This window comes from Apiospora kogelbergensis (assembly GCF_038363985.1).
Source record: "Apiospora kogelbergensis strain CBS 113332 chromosome Unknown utg000007l_segment0_segment0, whole genome shotgun sequence".
NCBI lineage: Eukaryota > Fungi > Ascomycota > Sordariomycetes > Amphisphaeriales > Apiosporaceae > Apiospora > Apiospora kogelbergensis.
Genome location: NW_027117424.1, coordinates 316,522 through 329,052, shown reverse-complemented (window position 1 = coordinate 329,052; position 12,531 = coordinate 316,522). Strand labels below are relative to the sequence as shown.

General features: G+C 58.2%; 7 protein-coding genes across 7 annotated transcripts; 3 read left to right on the top strand and 4 right to left on the bottom strand.

The window, feature by feature from the left end:
* Positions 1 to 1,103: 1,103 nt before the first annotated feature.
* PG998_010453 (uncharacterized protein) lies at positions 1,104 to 1,704 on the bottom strand (the record flags this gene model as incomplete). Its single annotated transcript, XM_066877269.1, has 2 exons — positions 1,104 to 1,381; positions 1,452 to 1,704. 2 exons carry the CDS (start codon positions 1,702 to 1,704, stop codon positions 1,104 to 1,106), a joined length of 531 nt encoding a protein of 176 aa, XP_066726323.1.
* A 1,439-nt stretch (positions 1,705 to 3,143) lies between these two features.
* On the bottom strand, positions 3,144 to 3,824 carry PG998_010452 (uncharacterized protein; the record flags this gene model as incomplete). Its single annotated transcript, XM_066877268.1, has 1 exon — positions 3,144 to 3,824. One exon carries the CDS (start codon positions 3,822 to 3,824, stop codon positions 3,144 to 3,146), a length of 681 nt encoding a protein of 226 aa, XP_066726322.1.
* Positions 3,825 to 4,439: 615 nt separating this feature from the next.
* On the bottom strand, positions 4,440 to 4,793 carry PG998_010451 (uncharacterized protein; the record flags this gene model as incomplete). The annotated part of the gene is made up of 1 exon (XM_066877267.1): positions 4,440 to 4,793. The coding sequence occupies one exon, from the start codon at positions 4,791 to 4,793 to the stop codon at positions 4,440 to 4,442; it is 354 nt and encodes a 117-aa protein (XP_066726321.1).
* Positions 4,794 to 5,095: 302 nt separating this feature from the next.
* On the top strand, positions 5,096 to 6,274 carry PG998_010450 (Cel61b; the record flags this gene model as incomplete). The annotated part of the gene is made up of 1 exon (XM_066877266.1): positions 5,096 to 6,274. One exon carries the CDS (start codon positions 5,096 to 5,098, stop codon positions 6,272 to 6,274), a length of 1,179 nt encoding a protein of 392 aa, XP_066726320.1.
* Positions 6,275 to 7,221: 947 nt separating this feature from the next.
* PG998_010449 (uncharacterized protein) lies at positions 7,222 to 8,585 on the bottom strand (the record flags this gene model as incomplete). Its single annotated transcript, XM_066877265.1, has 2 exons — positions 7,222 to 8,246; positions 8,324 to 8,585. The coding sequence occupies 2 exons, from the start codon at positions 8,583 to 8,585 to the stop codon at positions 7,222 to 7,224; spliced, it is 1,287 nt and encodes a 428-aa protein (XP_066726319.1).
* Positions 8,586 to 9,629: 1,044 nt separating this feature from the next.
* Positions 9,630 to 10,810, top strand: PG998_010448 (uncharacterized protein; the record flags this gene model as incomplete). Its single annotated transcript, XM_066877264.1, has 2 exons — positions 9,630 to 9,739; positions 9,799 to 10,810. 2 exons carry the CDS (start codon positions 9,630 to 9,632, stop codon positions 10,808 to 10,810), a joined length of 1,122 nt encoding a protein of 373 aa, XP_066726318.1.
* A 403-nt stretch (positions 10,811 to 11,213) lies between these two features.
* On the top strand, positions 11,214 to 12,227 carry PG998_010447 (uncharacterized protein; the record flags this gene model as incomplete). The annotated part of the gene is made up of 1 exon (XM_066877263.1): positions 11,214 to 12,227. One exon carries the CDS (start codon positions 11,214 to 11,216, stop codon positions 12,225 to 12,227), a length of 1,014 nt encoding a protein of 337 aa, XP_066726317.1.
* Positions 12,228 to 12,531: the final 304 nt, after the last annotated feature.

The window sequence follows — 12,531 nt, the reverse complement described above, 5'->3', positions numbered from 1 at the left end:
CCCGGGTCGCCTGGTCGTATTGGAAGCCTGGCCGCCCGGACCGTTCAATGGGCGAGGAAGGTTAAGCAACGGCCCATTCCCACCGGCTGCAGGATGACATGCCCTGTCGTCTGATCGAAACATGGTTGGCTTGCGACGGTGTCAGACTCAAGCTTTGCGGGGTAATACAAGGGGAGAGAAATCGGGGGCCGCAACCGTCCCTCTCTCTCCCCCCACCAGAGAACCACAGTCGAGCAATGTTGTTGATGTACGACAACCGCTACATATCAACTTTCACTTTGTTTTGAAGATCTTCAAAGCTAATCTATGATCAACGAAGCATGACAAATACCATGCACCCACCATGCATGCATAAATGCAGTTGCCACCTGGGGTTTTAACACGTGCTGCTCCAGAGGGGCAGAGCATCGGTGAATATGTTGACTATTGGAATCAGTTTGATGGTACGACCCCCTTTTTCGCTTTTCTGGATTAGGAGCTTCGAGCCGGTCCTGCCGCATCCATCCAAACTGATGCCCAACCCGATACTTCCTGACTATCGAATGAAACAGCAAACCTTAGTTGAAGCCGAGACGCCATCCAATAGTAGGTTGTCCCTATGAGTTCGTTTTACACGAGGTAGCACGGCTGCCGTCGCTCACCGGTGTCGTGCTTTTCCAGCCCATGCGTATCACATCTAACGTCATGGCGAACCCGAGAAAAGGATGACCGAATAGTTGGATGAGACATGCAGCTTCGCACCCATAACCAGAAGTTCCCTGCGGTTCAGATATGGTTTTATTGTTTCACTCTATCAACCCAATGAGACATGTCCAGTAACGCCAGCCCTCATAATACCCAACCAACCGATGCCGAAAGAAGCCAATGAGTACGAAAGAAAATCCCAACGCCGGACGCCGACTCGTAATGAACGCATGCAACCTGCCAATGCAAACCTCCCTAGGCTCCCGGTATCTGCAACCCCCCGCATAGCCCACCATATTACCCGAACAACGAAGCACAAGCCCCCAGATGCACACGTCCCCTCCCCAGCTCGAGAGCACCGGCCAACGAGGCCATGATGGGGAACAGCGAAGCGCCCGAAACAAAACAAAACGCTTCCTTCAACACTGGACCGCCGCGCACGCCCCCGGCCGCGGCACGTCGGTCTGCACTTGGCCCACGACGCCGTAGGCCCCGGCCGCCTCGAGCCAGAGCACGTCGAGGTCGGGGAGGACGTTGCAGCAGCGGACGCGGTTGATGGTGGCGGCCGCGGCCTCAGCGGCGGCCGGGCGATCGACGACGGCCTGCAGATTCGTCAGCACGGCGCCGAAGACCTGGCCCAGGTCGCGGACGGCGCGGGTGTAGGCGTCGGAGACGCCGCAGACGCGGCTCAGGACCTCTGTTTTTTTTCCCCAGCGGTCAGCCTTTTGGAGTGGTGTGGAACAAAAAACAAAAAAAGAGGGACTCACTCAGGTCGTTCGGCTCGTGCTTGGCGAACTGCAGCGCGTGGGCGGCCGCACTCGACGAGGCGCGCGCCGCGTTGTCGACGAAGGCGTTGACCGTGTTGACGGCGGCGAGCCAGTCGCGGAGCGCGCCCGTGGCTTCGGCCTCCGAGGGCTGCTGCCTCTGGTCGCAGGCCGCTTGCCGGGGCGGGAGGAGGGAGGATGGGGCGGCCAGCGCGGTCGACGCGGCGAGGATCGTGCAGAGGTTGGAGAACTTCATGGTGGTGGTAGTTGATTTGTTGGTCATGCAATTCTTCTTCGTCTTCTTGATTATGGTGTTGTTGGTGGGCTGTTAGGTTCCTTGGTTGAGGATGAGGTGAAGATTCTGGTGGTTTGTCCTGCTTCATGGCGGTCTCTTGTCTAGATATTTATCCTTCTATCTTGCTCTTTGATATCATCGGTCTGGCTTGGTATCACTCCCGGTTTGCTCTGCCTTGTAGTGATTCCCAAGATAGTATCTCGTCTTTGTTGTCCAGGTGGCTATGCAATAACCGCCCAGGACGGCAGAACGTGGTTCCCGGACGCTTTCATCTTCTTCCGAGCGGATTCCGCATGCATGTCAGCGTCGCGGGTATTTTGAAAAGATGAGCCTATGCAAGTCGTATTGCTTATTGCACAACACGTCACTGACGCAAGGCTCCTTCATATTACCATGAAAGGCGATAATTGCAACATTTTGTGTTGGGACAAGATATCCTTGGTGTGCATTGCTCGGGTGCTAGCTGGGATAAGCATTCAGATTCAACCGGTTTCTATCTTAATATATGCGACGATCAGCTACATCAATTAGTCAGTAGTCCCGCCATCGTAGCGCTGCAGCACTGAAGACTCTCGCCGGCACGGACGACATGGCATTGCCCCGAGATATCTGCTTTTGCCTGCCTATCAAATAATAGATGAAGCCTCCCCCTGCATGGTATATATTTGGGAAACAAAACAAACATTCTGATCTAATTGTGGCCTGCATTGGTGGGCCCGGCAGCCGGGAATGGACGCAAGGGTGCCGGATCTGCGAGTAGCCGGCCTGCCAAGGACTGAAATATCTGCCCAATCATGCGCCGATACGACCCTTGGACGACGTAAGGCTAAAACATCCCAACCACCCGAAAGCTTGGGTATGACAGCACAAACCGTGGTGGCTTGGTTCGTATCGGGTTCTGATTGGGCTTTGCTGCGGGAACTGTCGTCCACGAGTGTGTGGCTATGGCTTCTAATCTGGGGAGGGGGAGGGGGAGGGGGAGGGCGCTCGATCCCTGGCGTGCTTGGCTCCCCCAACCCAGCAAACATATTGCGAATAGAAACGACGCATTGGTTGCCGGGTGCCAATAATAGTTTGAACACGCATTGCATTTTCGGATGGTTTAGTGCCCGAGGGTTGCTGACGTACCACCGACGCACCGCATTCATCTACGCGTACTGGTGCTTACTATTCGGCTGTCGATGGCGTCCGGGGGCGGCTAAATATGGATGCTTCGACTGGACATCGCTGTCATCCGGCTTGCAGAGACTTGTGTATTACATTTGTGAAATACCACCGTGACTGCAATGCGGCGGCTGCTTTGGAGGAAAAGGCTGTAGGACAGGCATCTATCTAGTGCCGAGTTACGTGAGTGAGGTCATCTAACTGGTTAGCAGTCACTAGGTCTGATTGACACACTACTACACTGAACTGCCCCCTCCCTGTCTGGCCAGCATTTCCGCCCTCCTCTGCCTATTCAACTCCGTAGCCGAGACCCTGGGCCGGTACTTGTCGCCGTAGAGAGCGCGCGCCTCCGCCTCGGTCCGCACCCACAAGATATCGTAGTCGCTCGCCTCGGTCATCATGGCGTCGCGCTGGAGATGGACCTGCCTCCCCGCCCCTCTCCCGCCCTTGCGCCCGCGCGACGAAGAAGAGGTTGCAGATGGCTGTCGCAGTTCGGATACCAGAACCACCTGGACGCCCAGCCGCTCCAGCCGGGCGACGTTGGCCGGGCGGCTGGCGTAGACGGTGACGCGGCCGGCCGCCGACGCGTCTCGGGCCAGCATGTAGGCCAGGGCCTGCTCGTCCACGCCCTTGGCGTCGCCCAGGACGAAGGAGTCGCCGCGGGCGATGGCGTCGTCGAGGGGCGCGTGGTAGCCGCGCGCGAATTCTTCCGCCGAGAGGTCCATGTGGCCACTGATCATGGCGACCCGCGAGGGCGTCTTGTTCGGCGTCGGCCTGGCCGGAGATTGGACATCGGAATGGGCATTGGCCACGGGAGGTTCCGAGGCAGAAGCAGATGCAGCAGCAGCAGCAGCAGCAGAAGAAGAAGAGGGCGGCTTCTGGAGAAGGCTAGCCCAGGACGGCTTGGCCTGAGACATGGTGGGTGGGTGGGTGAGTGGGGGTTTTTCAACGGGATGCGGCTGAAGAAAACGGATACGAAGAATGCTCGAGTGTCTGGGGACTATGCAGAACCGGAAGATATGAGTGGTGGAAGTTTTTATATATTCAAGATTTGAACTTCGCAATTTCGCCCTGGGAACAACAACATGGAGGAATTGGACTTCCATGGCCGGAGTGACTCAAACGGCGACGCCGCGACCTGGCAGTGCGTGCGGCACAGCGGAAGGATTCCAGCTACGGTAAACACGTCCAGTCATCAGCGTTGGCGGACGGTTGCAATCGTTGCGGACGAAGATGGAATCAGGCACACAGAAACACGATGCCTTTTCCTTTCCATTCTTAGCCAGATCGTTGGGCTTTCCCTACGGACGTAGAAAAGAAGGATGCTCCAAACGCCAGCCCAAGAAGCCGGAATTGGCGGTTCAGCGGTGATTGAGCCAGCGATTTATGGGGCCTTGCACATGCCCATAGCGCTGTGCTGTCGCCCTGAATTTGGTCGATTAGTGGAGGCCTGACTGGCCGACCCAACGGCCTGGGCGAGGAAAGCGCTAAGCCGACGCGCCTCGGCTGGAATTCCCTTTTTTCATAGGAGGTTACGAGCGTCCAGGGGGTGTCAAGATCACCGGCAGGGGATAGCGCGGTGGATCTCCCACGTCAATCCGGAGCCAGGCGCCGAGATCAACCAGGGATGCCGTTTCATCTTTGCTCGATTTCTCCTTGTCGACCATCAGTGAACCGTCATCGTGAACCCCCGGCCCCCTGAACAGCTCATATGGGATGATTTCCGCAACGGGAAGCTCGTCCCCCCATCGCTGGGCCTCGTTCCAGATTGATGGCTTTTTCCACCACCGCCAGGCCCACCACGCCCGACCGTGTAAGCCGGCTGGCTGGCCTGCGTGGGGTTTTGGCTCCTGAATCTCAATCTCGAGTGTCTTGAGGCTCTGCATGACGGACGAGTTGCAATGGAAAGCGGCGAGGCCAATACATGCATAAATACGACCATGCCGTCCGCTGTCCAGTACGACATCTCTTTTCTGCTTCATCACGTCTCAGTTGCAGGTCGCTTTTTACACTCTTTTCCCCCTAAGCTTTACCACTTTTCCACCCTTTACATTCTTTACCGAAGTCAACTTCACCGTGTGAAGCCGGGACATTCATTTCTACCCAACACTCGATTCTACCGATCAAAGCCAAGCCGCTTTTTCTTCTCTTGCCCACCACTCACTCACTCACTCGCTCACTAAGCAACATGTCTTCCACCAAGCTCACTCTCGCGGCCATCGGCGCCTTCGCCGCCACCACGGCCCTGGCCCACGGCAACGTCAACACGTTCGCCACGGACGGCAAGAAGCAGCAGGGCTTCCTGCTCGACTACTACTACCAGGCCAAGAACGGCGGCAGCGCGCCCAAGGTGGCGGCCTGGTCGACCGAGAACCTGGACAACGGCTTCGTGGACCCGCCCATGTACAAGACGTCCGACATCAACTGCCACAAGAAGGCGCAGCCGGGCGCCCTGACGAGCTCCGTCGCGGCCGGCGGCGAGGTCAGCTTCGACTGGCCCAACTGGCCCCACGACATTGGCCCGGTCCTGACCTACGTGGCCGACTGCGGCGGCGACTGCTCCAAGGCCGACGTCTCGTCCCTGAAATGGGTCAAGATCGACGAGATGGGCTACGAGGGCGGCCAGTGGGGCGCCGCCAAGCTCGTCGCCAACGGCGGCACCTGGACCACCAAGGTGCCCGCCAACCTCAAGGCCGGCAACTACGTCTTCCGCAACGAGATCATCGCCCTGCACGCCGGCGGCCAGGAGAACGGCGCCCAGAACTACCCCCAGTGCATCAACATCGCCGTCACCGGCTCCGGCACCGACCTGCCCGAGGGCACCCTGGGCACCGACCTGTACACCTCCAAGGACGCCGGTATCCTCTTCAACCCCTACCAGGGCAAGATCACCAGCTACACCGTCCCCGGCCCCAAGCTGTTCGGCAGCGCCGCCGGCGGCTCCAGCCCCGCCCCTGCGCCCTCTGCCTCTGCCCCTGCCGCTTCCGCCCCTGCGCCCTCTGCCTCTGCCCCTGCCGCTTCCGCCCCGGCTGCGACACAGGCGCCCCCTGCCGCCTCCTCCACCGCCGCCTCGGCTCCCGCTCCCACCCAGCCCGCCGGCGACGACGACTCTTGCGAGGTCGATGGCGGCGACGACGACGATGCTTGCGACGCCGAGCCCGAGGCCCCTGCCGCGCCCGTTCCTACCACCATGATCACCCGCACTTCCGCCGCCGCGCCCGCCCCCACCGCCGGCGCCGGCGCTGGCAACAGCCAAGGCGTTGCCCTGTACGGCCAGTGCGGTGGCAATGGCTTCACCGGCTCGACCACCTGCGCCGAGGGCACCTGCAAGAAGCAGAACGACTACTACAGCCAGTGCGTCAACTAAGAACGGAGCATGATGCCATGCTTCCTTCAGGCCGGGGTTGACCCTGCCACGCGCGTCGCGTCTATTTGACGATGCGCGCGCAACCCCAAGAGAAGAGGATCGATCCTCTTGGTATCTTTTGATCACTTTTTTACTATTTCGACCTGTACATACAATTTCCACAACTGAGGACATAATAAAACTTGAAGTTTTTAACTCACCTGCTTCTTTCTTGAGTCTCCCATTGATGTGAAATGCGCATGCCATACATACATACATACACATAACCTTGTGATTTGCTTGCGCTATGCATGCATAATAATGCATGAGTAATGTAGAGCAACCACTATGTAAAAACAGATCGACCGACCGAATGAATGCCTGGTTGAACATTTTCAAAAAAAGAACGAGACGGGAAAAAAGAAACTTGCCGTTGAACGACCTGCTTATCAAAGAGACGACGCCTGCAGGATTCGAACCTGCGCTCCCGAAGGAAATGCCTAACCTGTTATGTTTGCACATAGCAGGGCATCGCGTTAACCACTCCGCCAAAGCGCCTTGTTGGTTGAAGAAATGGCCACGTTTCACGGGCTATATACAGCGCAACCCCGCACCGCAGGAAGTTGAGGCCGTGCTACACTGGGAGAGAACCACAACTTTTCGTGGACCTTCTTCTCATGCGCTTTCTGTCGATCATCATTCCTCTCACTTCGTATTTATGAATTATTTCATTGGGTAAAATTATCTTTACTTGGATATCTCGCATGCATATTGCATCTTCATATGAACCGTGCTGCATGTGCTGTCTAATACCTAGCTGGAGATGGGCGACCGTCGGCGAATGGACTGCAACCCAATATTGTCTTAGAAAACCAAAAGCTTCTCTTCCATGAAAGGGGACACTTTTACGTTTGTAGCATCATAGAGTCAGAGGCTGCTTGCTACCTGGGCCACACTCTTGCTTTTTCTTAGCGATTCGCCATATCCCTCTCGTGCAGCATCTGCCACTTGTCGTGTGATGCATTGATATGGTCCCGCAAACCCTCGACGGACTCGTACACGTCCGTCTTGCCGCCCGAGGTACACAGAACACACCCGAACCCGCCACCTCGGCAGTGCGACTTGCCCAAGAACCGGGGCGTCAGCCGGAACCCGTCTTTGACCATGGTAGTGGCAGCTATGTTGCTGTTGTGGTCGGAACGTGATGATACCGAGTCTCTACTGTTGCCATTACCGCCGCCGGCGTCGCTCCATCGGTAGCCGCACCGGCCGCAGCAGTCCTTCTTCTTCTTCCGCCGCTGGCTGGTCAGCAATGGCGATGGTGATGATGATGATGACGATGAAGGCATGGGTCTCTGCAGGTCGACTTGGTACTTCATGGCCTCGGGGCAGAAGACGCTGAAGACGCTCGCCCTGGGCCGAGGCCCGAACTCCGACGTGCACGTCGACTGCAGGTCGTCCGAGATCATCTTGGGAGTCGGCGGCGGAGAAGGCGGCTGCGGCTGGAAGGGCGACTTGTTCGGCCTGGCAGGGCCGCCGTGAGATCGAGATGCCGTTTTGTCTACTACGCCGGCATCCTCCTCGCCATCGCCCTGCTCACTCCCAGCTTCTTTCTCTCCGTCGCTATCGCCGTCACAATCATCATCGTATCCAACACCGTCCACTTCCCCCGCGACACTGTCGTCACCGCCCATGAGTTCCGAGGCCAGGGGCGCGGTTGCAGTGGCCTTGGCGGCCGAAGAAGATGCCGCGCTGGGTCGTCGCGGGGGCGACGGACGGACGGGCAGCTCGCGCGGGACCAAGCGGCCGACGGCCACGCGCTGGTACTGCTCCGCGAGGGCGCGCAGCGAAGAAGCGCGCGCCGCCTCCGAGGCGCGAACGAGCTCCAGGAGCTCCAGGGGGCCGCCATTGTGGCGGCGAGCCGCGCCGCGCAGCGCCTCGACATGCGCCTGCAGCGATCGGAGGCTGGACTGCAGGGCGCCGCGGCACTGGTCTACGGGCGAGCGGCGACGGTCAGCTATGCTACGCGACGGGGTTTCTTTCCTCTCGCAGAGGCGGGAGACGGCTTACTGTCGCCGGTGGAGAAGGCGGCGCCGAGGACGTCGGCGGCGCCGTCGTGCGCCTGGCGCACCTGGGACCGGGAGACGCGGAGCGACGTGCTCAGGCCGCAGGCGTCGCCGCTGTCGGCGGCGTCGCACCCGCGCGCGCGGCCCTGGTAGTGGTTCGTCTGCCACCGCTTGCGCTGCCAGCGCGTGTAGCACTCCAGGCCGTCGTCGTAGGTGGACAGCAGCGCCGTGACGAGGGCGCTGACCGTATCGAGCTGCTCCTCCATGTGCAGGGCGGGCTGGACACTTCAAGCGTTCATCACACATGACCTATCATCATTTGGGAGGGGGAAAGGTTGAGAGCGGGCGGTTGATCACTCAATCACTTTGCTGGCTGCTGCTGCTGTTGCTGCTGGGATTTGGCGAAGAACCCACACACCACGAGAAGGGCGAAATTGTGTGTGTGCGCATGCGATTCCAGCCTGGTCCGTCGGGGAGTCAGGAGCAGACAGAAAGCGAAATTCAATCAAAGTGAGACACGTTGGGAGGCGGCTACATGTAGGCATGCATATCGATACTACGCGACCATGCCGGGCAGGGGGGTGACCCCCGTGCCGACGTCAGAGCGACAATGCGTCTCGCAAGGACTGGGTTGGATGGTTGCTCTTATCTCTGGTCAATGAGACCAGCTCTCCAAGCCATGGTGTTTGCTCCGGCTAGCTGGTCAAGCAACAAAGTGCACATATGCAATGGATATGTGTGGTGGCGTCTATCAGCCGATCACTGTTCAGCCCGCTATCAAAGTGGCTGCTTGCGCTTGCGCTCGTGGGGTTGGGCTGCCAACCCAATGACTCGATAAAGGTATCATTTCATTTACAGCAACTATGCTATGGAGGCATATGCACGTCGAGTTTTGTGTATCTTCGTGCATACGTCTTGATCTCAAATGACTCAATCATGGACTGATTCCAATTTATAGCTACTAGAATACATGAGTCGAGGTGCAGTAAAGGTAGAAAAGGTACTGCAGGGCTCCTGTCGTCCGAAAGCTCTGGAGTTTGGCAGCAGCTTAATGGGACGGACGCTAATGTGCGATGCCCCCCTAGTTGACCCCCAGACGACGGTCAAGCCCCTCCTTTCTACAAATCCCTGCCAGCGTTCCTTCGAATCACGAAGAAGGAAATGTCTCCGTCTCCCTCTAGGCTTTCGGGGAAGCTGACGTGATGCCGATCACCGCCACGTCGAGTCGCTGTTGTCTTCATGACAGGTGACAGGTATTCATCTAATTCACCACAAGTCTCCCTCCACGGCATATAGCTGGGCCTGTCGAAATGCCGCGGGCGCCGCGAACCTCGTGCGATCGCTGCCATGCGCAGAAGCTGAAATGCGCTAAACAGCACGGGTCCAGGATCTGCTCGCGATGCATGAAAGCAGGTGCGACGTACGTGCCTCGACCGCACATCCTCCTCTAGAGATATACTACTGACCCAACCTCAAAAGATGCAACTTCAGTCCATCGGGCAGGGTGGTCGCTGTCCCCCAAATCCCGGTAGTGGCTGCTATTGACGCCATTCCCGTCCACACACCACAGCATTACTCCCAGGAACCCGTCGCGCTCCAAGACATGGAAATGCAATTCGACTGGCCATCCATCACTCTGGATACCCCATGGGAGCCACTGCCGGAATTGACGCCGGAGCTCACGCATGGACCGGACTCGGCTGCGAGCTCCAGCGACCAGACGGAGCCGCCCGAAGACTTGAGGACTTCAATTGTCCGCCGTCTTTCGAACCTGGCAGCCGAATTCGACAAAGTCTACTCGAGCGCATCAACTGAAGAGCTCAGGCACGTGCCCAATGATGAATTCATACGTGAGATTGCTACCAAGTGGGGGAAAGAGCACAACCAGCAGAAGGTTCTGGAGCAGCTCTTCGCCTCCACCCAAGAGCTCATCGGCATTTATCCAGAGGCCATGGACCAGATGTTCTGGAAACGCGAGAAGAAAGACTGCCAAGACCCCGGCTGCATACACCACGAGCCCCTGCCCGAGAAGTTCGCCGATGCTTTGGACCTCGGCGTGGACGACGGGATGGCATTGGAGGACGTGGACCAGTTCCTGTTCGACCACTTGCACCTCTGTCACTCGAGACTCAACGATGTTTTGGGGTCACTGCTCTTGCGCCTCAAGATGTGCAACATCATCGCCGTCCGGAACCCGGTGCTGGAGGAATCCGACTTCGACGTCCCCAGTCTGACGGTGGGCAATGTCGTCGTCTCGGCCCATTCGGCCACGTCGATGCAAGCGGTGCTTCTCGTCCACCTTGCGGCCTCGCTCGTCGCGGGCGCGCAGAAGCTGAAGGCGAAGACGGCTCTTTCCACTCAGCAGGTAAAGACGGGCAAGGCGCGTCTGCTCGAGCTTCGATGCGACGTCCTGCTGGAAGAGTCGGAGGCGAGGCTCAAGCTGCTGAAGATAGCCAGAGACCACATGTCGGAACTGCGGTTCGACCCATGAGATAGGCTTTCTGAAATGGCATCAGTCTGGCCAGGAACTTGATGGTCGCTCATTTCTGGGTAGGTGTAAGTTGCGACTCAGCGACAGCGCTGCAGGTCTTTATTCAGCCAACTGGTCCTATCGATCAGAAATCCGTGCTTCCAGGCTTAAAGGCCTAGACTCCCGGTACGGACAACACACTATGGCTTTGTCCAACCTGCGCGAACAAAGACGTGTGCTGGTCGCTTTCAGGACACCACATCATATATGGAAAGGCGCTAACCGCCCCTCTTCCATTTGTAGTCTGCCATCTTTCAGCTATAAAAAGAATACACATTGTTCGCAACGTGGGCATACATCCCCTGACGACCGAAAACGTCGCATACGTACACACACGCGCCTTTACTTATTGAATTGGGACAGAATGGCTTCGCTACACAGCCAGGACTTGAGGCCAACGATCTCGCGACGGCTGAGGAGGGTGAAGAGTACCCTGCCGCGGGCCTCGGGCATGCCGTCGCTTTCGGGATCCATCCGCCTCGAACGATCTTCACATAGTCTGAAAGACACGTTACACCCCAAAGGCTCCTGGCACAGCCAGGGAAGCCGGCGGGATGGCGCTTTCATCGAGCCGGATGAGTATTTCGTATCTATGCTCAAGAGCTGGCATAAGCGTTCAGGTAAGAGTTGCCTCCAGGCGCCTTGTGACAACCACTGCCATCGCAACGACGTGGTTGCGGTAGCATCAAGCGATATGACGGAGGACTTGGCTAATCATGGTGGTGTTCCAGACGGTATCCAGCTGGACAGCGATGGAATCCCGACGACCTACTCCACGGACAAGGGGTCGGCCTTGAGTGAAGAGTACGTCATCCAGGTAGGGCAGGAGCTCCACGAGGCGCAAGACAACGTCCGCAAGGCGAAGAAGAAGCTCCAGCACTTCAGCAAGCTCCACCGCCGGGCGCTGGGGTCCAAGGACTTCGACAAGCCGCCCACGCGCAGCCCGGACGAGCTGCTGGAGGCCTACGATCGCGAGGTCGTCGTAGACAGCGCCAGCGCCGCGACGCCGCATCGGGAGGACCCCGCTCCTTTGGTGCGCGCGACGCGGCACCACTGGGGGCTCATGGCCGAGGTCGAGGCCAGGATGCGGACGTGGCAGCGCGCCGTCGACGAGTGGGAGGAGAGGGTGGTCCGGCTCAACGCCGAGCTTCTGTGCTTCTCGCTCGACACCAATGCGGTTTGCGACGAGGCGGAGGGGTGTCCGTGTGGTTGTCGGCACGAGCGAAGGTCTGCTACTGCTGGGGTTGACCGTCGTGGTCGCCATGGAAGTACGTCTACGAGGCGGCCTTACTACGAGAGGGGTGGCGACAGTAGCAGTAGTAGAAGTAGCAGCAGGAGTAGCAGCCGGAACGGCTACTCAACAGCATACACCTGGTGAATCTAACCATCGAGGATCGGGTCTATGTTTGTCTTTGGTTTCGCACAGTGATTTCGTGTTCTTGACTGCGTCTCCGTTGCCCACAGTTCCACCTTGTCGCCAACCTAACCTTAGCCAACCCACCCATCGTCCTCGTCGCCTACACCGCACTTATCCCACGATAAGCCGCCTTGTCTTCAACAAACAACGATCTGCCTGGTTAGCTCAATCGGTAGAGCGTGAGACTCTTAGTTAGACTTCTAAGACTCTTGCAAGTCGGCGAGAGACTATCTCAAGGCTGCGGGTTCGACCCCCGCATCGGGCT